General features: G+C 38.3%; 1 protein-coding gene across 2 annotated transcripts in view; it reads left to right on the top strand.

Annotated features, from left to right (window-relative positions):
• The window catches only part of LOC131029315 (protein TOC75, chloroplastic), an 87,480-nt gene extending 76,879 nt beyond the window's left edge, over positions 1–10,601 (top strand). For both annotated transcript variants that reach the window (XM_057959757.2, XM_057959756.2), the window contains exons 5-8: positions 8,676–8,870; positions 9,087–9,335; positions 9,511–9,759; positions 9,857–10,601. In XM_057959757.2, coding sequence (XP_057815740.2) covers positions 8,676–8,870; positions 9,087–9,335; positions 9,511–9,759; positions 9,857–10,096 — 933 coding nt within the window. In that variant the 3' untranslated portion in view covers positions 10,097–10,601. The remainder of the gene's footprint in view (positions 1–8,675; positions 8,871–9,086; positions 9,336–9,510; positions 9,760–9,856) is intronic.
• The last annotated feature ends 2,215 nt before the right edge of the window (positions 10,602–12,816 follow it).

Raw genomic sequence — 12,816 nt, 5'->3', positions numbered from 1 at the left:
AAAGGATTGCTATGGAAAATCAAATTAAATCTTGAATAAGCTTTCAAAAATCTGATCATACATACCCTTTCCTTGATTTTAACTATCAACCTTGAAAAAATGGATAAAGGAAAATGGAGATCTGCTGGACAAAGGTCCTTAATTTGAATTTCTGGTCCTGCCTTTGATGGCCTCAACCTTCAATCAACCTTCAAGCTTCCTCCAAAATCTGGAAATTTGCCTTCAACTAGCTCTTAATCAAGAAATTTGCCTTCAACTAGCTGGAATTCGCACTTATAGGTCTGCTCTTCAATTCGCATAAGAAATAATGAATGAATGATTTAAAAAAAATCAAAACCAACCTTCCCTTTATAGGGTGCTCACCTCATTTTGCCATTAGGCCGACTTGGTTAATACATGAATAAATAAAATAAAAAATCCTTTAAAGCATGTCCGACTTGATAACAAAGTGAAAATAATGAATTTTGAGCGCTAAAATGTGAATTTTTTGATTTTTAAAAAATTAATTTCAAAGCTAAAGGTTGGTTTTTCAATTTTAGCAATTGTCTAATCAAGGCATATTTGCATTATTAATCAAGGACAAGGCTTAGTAAATGATTTAGAATAGGAAAAATGTGCCTTGAAGACATGTGAATTATTTGAAGAGACAAGGTAGATCTAGAAGATGTTTCTCTTAGATGCTAGAATGTTTATGGTTTAGGTCATCCCAAGGAGGCTTATTTGATCATTTTCACTTAGTTATATTTACTCCTTTAATCGACATCTTCACAACCTTGGTAGTCATTACTTCATGCTCTTATCATCATAAGTTTGCAACTTGTCTTTGTCTTAGCCCAAACAAGGTGAAGAATAGGCTTCCTCAAGGATTTCGCCCTAGACCCTTTGGAAGGGTCAGGAGCGATTTTCTTGATTAGGCCTCAATTACTCCATTTTTCACTTCAAAATTCTCCAGAGGGTGAGCATATGCTTGTTTTCGTTCAACAAAGTCCAGGGATCCATCCTTTTAGCCTCTCACATGGGTAAATTAGGTGATAATGGGAATTTCGCTCTGAACCCTTTGGAAGGGTCAGGAGCGAAATTCCTTCTTTAGGCTTTATTTTACACTTCCTTTACCTCAATTCACCCTACAAGGCAAGAATATCTCACTCCAGCCTCAACCATGCCATAGGTATCAATGTTTTAGGTTCACTCAAGGGGAAAATGGTTGATTTGGAGAATTTCGCCCTGGACCCTTTGGAAGGGTCAGGAGCGAATTTCTCTCTTTGCTTGTTTTCCCTCACTTCAACTCATCTTGCAAGGCTTGAATAACCTCCCTCCAGTCTTTTTATGCCTTAGGAATCAAAATCTTGTCTGGACACAATGGGGAAATAGTGATTTTGATGAATTTTGCTTTGGACCCTCTGGAAGGGTCAGGAGCGAAATTCACTTTTTGCTTGCCTATTCACACCCAATTTTACTTTCTTCACTTCAACTCATCTGGACTCCCTCACATTGAACCCATTTCCCAACTTGGCAATATTGGTTTGATCTTCACAAGGCCTTAAAGGTCAAATTCGCTCAAAAACCTAGCCAGGGATGGGACCTATCCAGATTTTTGCTTTGGACCCTTTGGAAGGGTTAGGAGCGAAATTCCAATTTTAGCTCAAAATTTGCATCTTTGGTAGTCAAAAATCCTTCCAAGGAATTCCAAATAGCTTCTTTCACTCTAGCCTAGGCCTGACTTCACTCAAATCTTGGAGAAAAAGGTGATTTTTAGGGTTTTCGCTTTGGACCCTTTGGAAGGGTCAGGAGCGAAAATCTTGTTTTAGGCTTATTCCTCCATCATTTTAACTTGAATCCACCTCACAAGGCAAGAAAACACTACTCCTCTCTCATCCAACCCAAGTTTGACTTGATTTTGCAAGGAAAAATAGGTGGTTGAAGAATTTTCGCCCTGGACCCTTTGGAAGGGTCAGGAGCGATTTTCATCATTTGGCTCAATTCCTTCAATCTTGATAATCATTAGCAATTTGGAGTCATTCCTAAGGCCTTCTTTAATCTTGATCCACACTAGATTTGGCATAAAATTAAGGGAAAAGATAGGTTTTGCACAATTTCGCCCTGTACCCTTTGGAAGGGTCAGGAGCAAATTTCCCTTTCTAGCCCAAAATCATGATTTTTTGAGACAACAATCAATTCAAGGGCAATCTCAAGGGCATCCCTCACCTTGGTCTAGGCATGGCTTGGCACAAATTTTGGAGAAAATGATGGGTTTTAGGATTTTCGCTCTAGACCCTTTGGAAGGGTCAGGAGCGAAAATCTTGTTTTGAGCTTATTCCTCCATTCTTTCCATCTCAATCTTCCTTGCAAGGTAAAATTTCATCTCTCTTTGCCTAAGGAATAAGGTTATAAGCCCAAGCAAGGTTGAATATATAGGTTTGCAAGGAATTTCGCCCTGGACCCTTTGGAAGGGTCAGGAGCGAAATTTCCTTTCTTGGCTAAAACCCTCATTCTCCAACGCTTTCAAACATCCCTAAGGATTTCAATATGCTCATTCTCTCTCTCAACATGCCTTGGACATCAAAATTTGGTCAAACTAGGGAGGAAATGAGTCTTAGGTGGAATTTTGCTCTGGACCCTTTGGAAGGGTCAGGAGCGAAAATCTTGATTTAGGCTTTGATTGCTCATTTTTCAAACTTCAATCTTCTCTGGAGGCAAACATAGATCATTCTTCACCTAAGGAGCAAGGTTTCAAGCCAAAACAAGGGAGCAAATGAAGTATATAATGAATTTCGCCCTGGACCCTTTGGAAGGGTCAGGAGCGAAATTCACCTTTAGGGCAAAATCCTCATCTTTCAAAACGTCTAACTCCCTCTCAAGGCAATAACACTCCACTTCATCCTTCTTCATGCCAACACCTAGCCAAAACAAGGAAGAAAACAAGAGCTATAAGGATTTTTGCTCTGGACCCTTTGGAAGGGTTAGGAGCGAAAATCATGTTTTGACCTTGATTCTTGATTTTTCCAATTCCAATCCTCTTTGAGAGGCAAACATAGATCCTTCCTCTTGCATCTCCACCAAGATCCTGACTTTGGCTAGAGGGAAAATGAGTGCCTTCAAGAATTTCGCTCTGGACCCTTTGGAAGGTTCAGGAGCGAAATTCATGTTTTAGGCTAGAATTCCTCATCTTTCGATCTTTACAAGGCTAGAACATTCAAAAACACCTCCAAGCATGCCTTAGAAACCAAGAGCTTGGCCTGGACAATGAAGAAATTGAGGTCCTCAAGGATTTTCGCTCTGGACCCTTTGGAAGGGTCAGGAGCGAAAATCACTTCCCAGGTTGATCTTCATCTTCCTTTCAACTCATTCTCATACAAACTCGGTCAATTCAACTTCCTTTTATCGCAATCAAGACAAATCTCCATCCAACTGGGTCTAGGCGAGGTCAAACTAGGTTTCAAGGTCAAAGGAAGGCAAAAATGGAAGATTTCGCTCTGGACCCTTTGGAAGGGTCAGGAGCGAAAATCTTCATTTGGGCTAAAATCTTCATCCTCCCAAGGTCTAAAACCTCCTCCCTAAGGCAAACGTGCATCCAACTCTCTCAATTATGCCTCAAAAGTCTACAAATCCTGATCAAATCCTTGAGCAAAGTGGAAAAAGGGTGGATTTCGCTTTGGACCCTTTGGAAGGGTTTGGAGCGAAATCTCTATTTTTGGTTGATTTCACACTCAATTCTACTTCTTCTCAATCCAGACTTGATCAACTTCATCTCTCCATAGTACCATCATGTCCACTTGCCGTCCTCTTGACTCAAAAGTTCATTCTGCATGCCTTAGGCCAAAATTTGGGGTTAGGTGAGGATTTCGCTCTGGACCCTTTGGAAGGGTTAGGAGCTAATTTCCTCTTCCAGGCTAACTTCCATTATTCTGATACTTCAAACCTTGGATATCGCTTCAAAACTCCCTCAATCATCATCAAGTGCATTTGCTCATCCATTTTTGAAATCGCCACTTCCATCTCTCCCTGGCCATTGACTCCGCTTAGTCGACTCGGACCTGGAGGAAAACAAGACTCTGACAAGAAAACCATCATTCCAGACCTACCCCTACCTGAGACTTACCATCTTTTCACTCAATCCATCCATCTTCATTCCCCTGAAAGGAAAAGCTCCACTAAGGCAAACCTAGGGTTCCAGGCAGACAACTAATGACCTCCCAAAACCAGGCTAGACTCAGCTTGAAAGAAACCCTAAGACGAGGTCTCGGAGAGAAACCCTAATCTACCCAGCCCAGGCGACCACTCACTCACTCCAAACGTAGCAAGCAGAGAGAAAACCTAACTAAGGGAAAACAAAACCCTAAGAAAAAGAGGGGGTCCCCATTCTAATGGGGCAATGTGTGAAATGGTCACAACAGATAGGAAGTCTACTTCAGGCTTTATTTTCTTTTTGGGATCTGGTCCAATATCTTGGGGGAGTGCAGAATATTGTGCCATAGGTGGAGTTGCCTTTGAGGTGATATGTTTATGTTGCATTTTGATAGACATGGGTGTTCTTGAGATGGGTCCTAGCACTTTATTTGGCGACAATTAAAGTGTGCTTAAGATTGTTCACAAACCTGTTTTTCATGAGTGTACGCACATTGAGGTATAGTGTCATTATATTTGTGAACATTTTCAACAGCATAATATCCAGCTCCAATTTTGTTCAACTCAAGAGCAATGTCTGATATATTTATCAAAACTTTTGCACTGGTCTTTGGAAGCCGGAAGCTATAAAATCCCTTCGGAAGCTGGAAGCTATAAAATTGTCTTTTTGCTTTAATTGCCCATTTTATATAGTTGGGAATCACTTTGTGGTGTAGGCTCATCTACACGGGTGTGGATTCAACATCTGCAAAGGACTGGATTTGAATTCAAGCTGTGGAAATGTTAACAACCTTGTTCACTCTGTAATAGTTGTTATCTGTGCAAGTTGCTGATCATTTGACAAGTTCATTTTACTGGTCATAAAAACATACATTTTTGTTATATTTATAAATCACACGTCTCTTATTAGAGAGGCTTTTGATCCCACAAAAACTTAATGGGACTTCGAGTGAGGAAGATTTCCTCACTTTCTCCTTTGTGGAGGGCGGTAGTTGTTCTTTTTCTTGTACATAATATGGTTGGACACAAGCCTCATCCAAATCTTGTGGTTGGTGGTGATTACTATTCCTTTGATGCTAGTGTGAAGTCCTCTAAGGTACTTGTTAAGTATATCCTCTTCCTCCAAGTCCAAGCCTACTTGGCTTGTCTTTTGAACTTCGTGGTGTAATCTTGCAATCTGTGCCAATCTTGCTGTTTGAGATATATCCACTTACTTTTCTGATCAGTTTTATGACCAATGGGATAAATATTTGTATGTATTAGTTCCTTAAATTCTTCACAACTACATACAATTGACTTATTTTGTCCACAATTAACTACATAATTCCCCCACCATACAAGAGCGTGATCTAACATTTTGAGGCATGCAAAAGAGATTCTTTGCATCTGATCAACTTTATGTACACTAAGTTATACTTCCAGTATTCCAATTTTTTAATCCATTAATTCAACTTGTCCACATAAATTTGTCCATCAGAAGATTTAATTTCAGCTTTTGTTTCTACTTCAAATGGAATTGGTTATTTTACCTTATTTCCATTAAATGGTTCATTCAAGTAATCATCACTTTTTATACCTTTGTCTTCCTCAATGCCAAATTTATTGACTACAGATTTCACTGAAATTCCTAATGAGGTTTGTTCTCGTGCCACGTTTATTTGTTCCCTCGACATATGCTCTTGATGTTGGCCCAACCATTGTTGATTCTCTGTCACTCTTTTCATGTGGTTATCTGTACATTCACCTCTTCCATTTGGGCTTTCTGTGCTCTTCTTATCTGTATATGCATTTTGATCAAATCCACAAAGATCAAAGCTGCTCTGATAACAAAATGATCCATAAAATCTCAAGAATAGTAGAATTTAAGAACCACAAGTTATTTATTTCTATTTTTCTACATGTTCCAACCATAGTTGAAAAATTTGCTCAACTTGTCAGTACTTGTGGGTCAACTGGATTTGGTGCCGAGTCTTGGCTGTAAACTCACTGAATCTTTTGGCAAAAACATGCTAGTCTAAGTCAAATCTCAGCCTGTGTTAGAATAAAACTGATTGCCCCCCAAAAAACACCCATTTTCATCATATTTGGCATCACTTTTTTTGAGCATTTGAGTAGTTTTTAAAGAATTCAAGCATGTGCCATTAATGTTTTTTCAACCACAGGTCCAACCAATTACAGCGTTAAGAGAGGTATAGTTTATTAAAATAGAAAACAAAATGCTGGAAATTAAACGATTCAACAAATAACTTAAAATCTTTACCTTGGAAACTCTTAGAAGAGGGAAAAACCAGCCTTGGTAGTGACAAATATACTAGCACAGTAATAATATTTCTAAAATTACCAAATGCAATAAATTGAAATGGATGCAATCTCCCAGTTGCCCCTATAATTGCATTGACAATTGTCTTGGCTTCTAAAACCACTAATGAAACAGCTGAATCCTCCTTTCTTCAGTCAATGATTCAATACAACATTTAATTAGTCCTTACTTATATAAAATCACGTTTACCCCTTTTATTTATATTTTATAATTGCTGTTCATGTTGAAGCATTTTCTCAGGACCTAGAAGAATCCAATTGGAAGGTGGAAGCTGAAAAGTTGCTTTTTTCTTTTGAATTCTGAATTTCCTGAGTCAAGAGTCATTGCCATGGCACAGGTGCAAATTCAACCTCTGTGCAGGACCATCTCTGCAGTTGCAGATTCAACCCGGAGATGTGGAAAGTGGAAATGTCCCTGTACACTCTGTAATAACTGTTTTTTATGCAAGTTGCTGATTTTTTAATGAATTAATTATACCAGTCATAAATAGAGACATTTTAAGGATCAATGGGAAGCTTCTTCTGAATTTTTAAGTTTTGTTCAATAAATACACCCTTTTTGCTACTCTTCTTCCTTGGTGAAGTGTGAATTCTTTGTCTTTCATTTAATGTCTATTGCAAGTTCCTTAGAAGTTTGTTCCATAAAGACCTAGGAAATGGAGAAAGCAATTGTTCAAGAAGTGGACTCTTCAGACCTGCTACACTTCCTTTTGTGAAGCACAAATTCTTCATTTTTTTTCTCCCTCATTCAATGCCTAGTAAATATATTCTCCCATTATGATTTTTTTTTAAGGTCGATGCATAATGCTTTGATGTCAATTTTAATGCCAATTTCAGATTCTGTGCAACCCCAAAATTGCACACTATTCTAAATTGTCCAAATTGAAGGCAATCCCCAGAAGTGTACTTTTAGATGTCTTCTCTTGAGACGAACTCTAAATGAATGTTTGACCTAAGCTTCTGTAATTCAGATGATATAAATTCTAAATTACCCTTAATGAGTGCACAGCTGCTACATCAAACTATAGTACATGTGCCTCACTTGACATTATAGGTTACGGCTATTGTCCTTACTCCACGATTCACTGAAACATAACTTTTAGTAAGCATCAGTATCTAACAAGTTGCGAGTTCTTAATACATGGTTGAATTTGAAGGTTTAACAACTATATGCCTACTGCTGATTTACTGCTAGGTTGCTAACTCAATGTTACATTTTAACCTTAAAAAAATATCAGTCAGTAGCAAGATTCTCTCAAAACATTCTTGAAGATATAGTGACCATAGTCTAAAGTTCTACACTTTGATTTACTGCCAGGGTGCTACCCATGGGTTAGTTGAAACTTGAAACCTTATTTTTAAGCAATTCTCTCTCTGTGACAAAGCTGGGATCCCTAATGCTGAGAGGCATTTTAGTATTTTACAATTGTGGCAAGGGGTGAAGTGTAATGGCATGAGCATGTTAACAAAAAACTCTTACCTTCTACCTTAAATTTGATGGCTATTTACATGTCAAAAATTAATATGTAAGAATGATTATAATATTTCGAAAATAAGCACATAAAATTTTTGTCTCCATGTATGTAGTAAATAAAATGTTTTAAAAGTAAAATAAAATAACTTTTTAGTAAATAAAATAGTTCCAAATTGATATCTTTTGGCATTTTTGAAGATATCTAGATTCTATACTAGTTATTCTTGAAGGTACAAAAACCATAGGCACCAAAGTATGTCATTGATTGTAAGTTTATAGCTGATGATGGGCCATATAAGTGGTCTGAAATGTTAAAATATTCTGGCACAAAGCTTTTACTCAGAAAACCTTTTTTCTCGTTATTATGAATATGGAAACGTCAAATCTTTCAATTTATAGCTGTTTTGTAAATGGTATTGCATTCATTCTCAATACATGGTATGTAATTACTATTAGAGACGATGGATGTGACATTTGATATTCTATATTTCTTCTATTGTATGAACACATATTATCAAAGCATTGAACTACAAGAAACTTCAGTTGCTTATCCTACAACCAATTTGTACTATTTATTTATATAGAATTCATTCTCATTAAATTAATATCACTTTTTGTTTAGATGCATGCATATGACACTAATAAATTGGCAGCTGCAAGTAAGTATAAAGATATATCACTTGTTTCATGCAATCAGCCAAAGTTACGTTTTCAAAATGCCGTGCTCCATTGTTTGATTTAGGATTTTGTGGTGCAGGATGATCTGGGCTTTAAAATGGAATATGTCCATCCTTATATAGATGGTCTAACTAATTATGACCGGAATCGAACTTTTCGTGCCAACTGCTTTAATAGTCGTAAACTGAGTCCTGTGTTTACTGGGGGACCAGGTCTTGAAGAGGTTCCAGCAATTTGGGTTGATCGAGCAGGCTTAAAAGCAAATATCTCAGAGGTAGAATGAAGTATTCTTGTCCAGCTTCTTGTTCTGGCAATGTTTCTTGCAGTTCGCAGTTTCAAAAGAAAAATTCACTTGTACATTAATAGCCCAAAAAAAAGAACTTAAAATTGTTTTTGTTTGTAAAGATCTGTCTTTCATGTAGTAATTTCAGGGTCATGGAATGTTTCTGCGACTCTTCTTATGTATTGAGAAAATTGATCATATCTGCAGAATTTGAGTCGTCAAAGTAAATTCACCTATGGAGTGGTGATCGAAGAAATCACAACCCGTGATGAAACTAGTACTATATGCACCAGTGGAGCTCGTGCTTTGCCAAGTGGGGCACTGACCATGGACGGACCACCAACAACATTGAGTGGTACTGGTATCGATCGCATGGCTTTTCTGCAAGCAAATATTACACGGGACAACACTATATTTGTTAATGGAACTCCTGTTGGTGCTAGGGATGTTTTCCAGGTATCTTTCAATGACATTTGTTTCTGGTATTTGCTTACAAGTATAGGAGGATACTTAGAGTTAGCATACGTTTTTCTTTATCTTCTGCTATATTGTCTGCTCCTTTGTTAATTTTCACTCGCATTTTTATTGTAAACCATGCTAGTTGACAAGCATTGATTTTATTTTGCTCTAGTTGGACCAAGGTTTAGGAATTGGTAGCAAATTCCCGTTTTTCAATCGTCATCAAATGAGTATGACTCGCTTCATCCAACTTAAAAAAGCACAAGATGAAGGTGGACCACCTCCAGTGATGGTTCTTCATGGGCGTTATGGAGGTTGTGTTGGGGACCTTCCCAGCTATGATGCTTTTACCTTAGGTGGCCCCTACTCTGTAAGGGGTTATAACATGGGAGAACTTGGAGCATGCAGAAACATTCTTGAGGTCAGAAGGTGTTTCTTTTCATTTACTATATCAAATTAAGTATGATATTATTTAAGACTGATTTTCTTTCATGTTTCTTTTCTGCATGAGATTTCAGCTTGCAGCAGAACTTCGGTTGCCAGTAAGAAAGACTCATGCGTATGCATTTGCTGAATATGGAACAGACTTGGGTAGCTCAAAAGATGTGAAAGGAAACCCAACAGAGTTCTTTCGCCGAGCTGGGCATGGTGCTTCATATGGTGCTGGTGTCAAGTTAGGGTTAGTAAGAGCAGAGTATGCAGTAGACCATAATGCAGGGACTGGTTCGGTACTGGTTCGCTTTGGGGAGAGATTCTAAGAATGGGTTCTCATGATTGCCTGTTAAAGATTGTTATGGGATCTCTGCAATGGCTGCCCAAACTTATTTCTGACTTTCCACTATAGGAAAGTCATTGGTCAGGCTTTGTATTTGGATGTATAACACATTTGTTTCTCTTCATACAAGGAACATGAGGAGTAGAAATTTCTGTACTCTGTTGTCTACTGTCTTCTTCTTCCTGGACAAATTGCAGAAGTCTACATCTAGGTACAAATTTTGAAACTGTGGTTAGAAATGAGTTGTTCTGCTATTTTTGAGGTTCTGTTGGAGGTTTTCACATTTGAATGCTGTCAGATTCAGGCTAACGGTCATATTCCTTCAAGTGGTCAGTGTCTTAATAATGTAATTCCACAGTTGCCAAGCAGTTAATTTTCGACATGCTAAATTGTTAAAGCATGTTGAAGTATTTTTTGGAATTATTTGCTCTAGATAATTCATTGTTGTTGCTTGGTAAAAAATAAATTAAGAAATTCTCTTTTCCCTATTTACTGTCACGTGTCACAAGATCCTAAATAAAGTGCATCCAACTAAAAGCACGACCTAATGCCATTTAATCATGGTCAGATACTTGTAGTTTAGGTAATGTAACTACCTGTTCATGATCGGTAGTGTTGTTTGATTCAATTCGGTCAACTTGTGTACAGATGGGTTACAAACTTGGTTCTAGGTTACGAATTCAGTTCAAAGGTTGTTTTTTATTGGATTTGACACTGAATTGTTGGTGCAGTGCATTTTTTTGTTGCTTATTGCCATGCGCATATTTCTATGTGCATAAAAATATTTTAATTTGATTCGTATGTATGTTCTTCCTTGTTTCGGAGTATTTAAACATGCCAAGGGGATTCAGTAAAATAAAAAGCGTACATAATTGCTGGTTTATTTTATTAATATTACTTTCCCTAAGAAGCATGTATATGTTCATGTTGTACAAGAACAGGAGCAACATTTTACTAACTTGTTCGGGCATTGAGCTATGCAGGATCCTTTTCCCGATGCACTGAACCTCTTGTTGTAAACAGGTCAGATGTGAACTGTATATCTTCAAAAAATTAGCTTCCCAATCACACTGTATTTTTCCAGTCCATAATAATGAGCATGATGTGTTTTTGGAACGAACTATATACTTTTATTTTGGATCACACTGTGATGCCTCATCAAAATGAGTATAAAAATATTAGTAAATTGCTGAAATAACTTGCTAATCACCAAGAGAGGGCAAGAGGGATATGTGGAGAACATAGGAAACAATAAAAATGGTGAAGCGGAAAATTACAAAGGACTGAACAATTAAAGACTAATGATGTCATTGATAAACAAGGAGGAGAACGTTAAAGATATTATAATACGAGTGGCGATAATATTCTTAATGATGATGATGCCGATAACGTGGGTTAGGAATGAAAGGTCAATCTAAGACCGAACAAAAATAAAAAAATAAAAAAATCTCGGAGTATGAGTAAAGCACTGTTCAACGTGAGCCAAAAAATAAAGAAACGAGAGGAGTTAAGCTTTGAAGGCATTATTGAAAGGAGAGGAGGGAATAAGGTAACTTCGGATGCGTCTATTCTGGCTCCAAAAGTGACCTGTCGTACCAACGACATGCATCGCGGACATGTTCAAGACATGCATAGCCCATACCATGCCCATTTGGTGCAAGCGCTGGACCCACTGAAAATGACGTGGAGTTGTCCTGGAGTCGGCTGTTTCAAACGTCGGGGCCCACATGAAACTACGTGGACATGCCGGAAAACGGCGGATCGTGGGCCGCGGCTCGGGCCGATGTGTTGTGCCTAACACGCACATTAAAAGCCATAGAAAACAAACATCCGGCGGCAAGTGTTGATGACCGCGTTCGGACGCCAAAACGGCGGGAAAAAGAGGCCGCGGGCTTCCAAACCGCGGTGGTTGTCTCGCACGTGCTACTGATAGGTGGGTCCTTACTCAGTCAATCCGTCAATCGCAGCCGTTCAGTGAAAATTGACGCCATAGCTCCAAAACAGACCTTTCGTACAACGTGTTAGTCTGTAACAGGCTAGTCAATCGCAACCACTAACTACAAAATCGACGGTGTAAAACGCGAGACAAACACGCGTGTTAGTCAATCCGTACTATAGAGCTAGAATAGATGCGTCCCGCCATTTTCTGCTTTGAAAAATGGGACGATGTCGAACCCACGCGTGTTAGGTGGGTAGGTGGACCGTACGACCAGAGCTCCCGCCATTTTCTGCGTGTTGTGGAAAAAAGGGGACAAAGGGATGGACTAATGTGCGATTAGATAAAGTCCAAAGCCCTCATTTGTTCAAGAGTTATGCTGTTTTTGAACGCAAAGAAGGGTTTGAAGGAGGCAGCGAGGACTTAGTTTTCAAGGGCAGCCTATGTTCATTTCTGAAGGTTAATAAGTATGTTGAGTAGCTGTTTTTCTGGTTGTATACATTTGGAAAATTTGCATGTTTTATTGTTTTGTTGAGTAGCCGTTCTTTCAGATTTGTATACGTTGTGCGAAAATCATATTGTTTTTTTTGCTTTGGTTATTATTCTTTTTTTGTAGCTTGAAATTATTCGCATTAGGGTTAGATATAGCACTTGACGCGTGTTTGCTGGCTCCAAAAAGCCGTTGTAAAATGCGTGTTAGTATGTATGTACTGTCGTTTTGCTGGGTGTTTGGTGTCTGTTAGTATCTCTGTACTGCCGTTTTCGTC

Source organism: Cryptomeria japonica, chromosome 10 (assembly GCF_030272615.1).
Source record: "Cryptomeria japonica chromosome 10, Sugi_1.0, whole genome shotgun sequence".
Taxonomy (NCBI): Eukaryota; Viridiplantae; Streptophyta; class Pinopsida; order Cupressales; family Cupressaceae; genus Cryptomeria; species Cryptomeria japonica.
The sequence above is the reverse complement of the archived record's forward strand: the minus strand, read 5'-3'. Positions and strand labels throughout refer to the sequence as shown.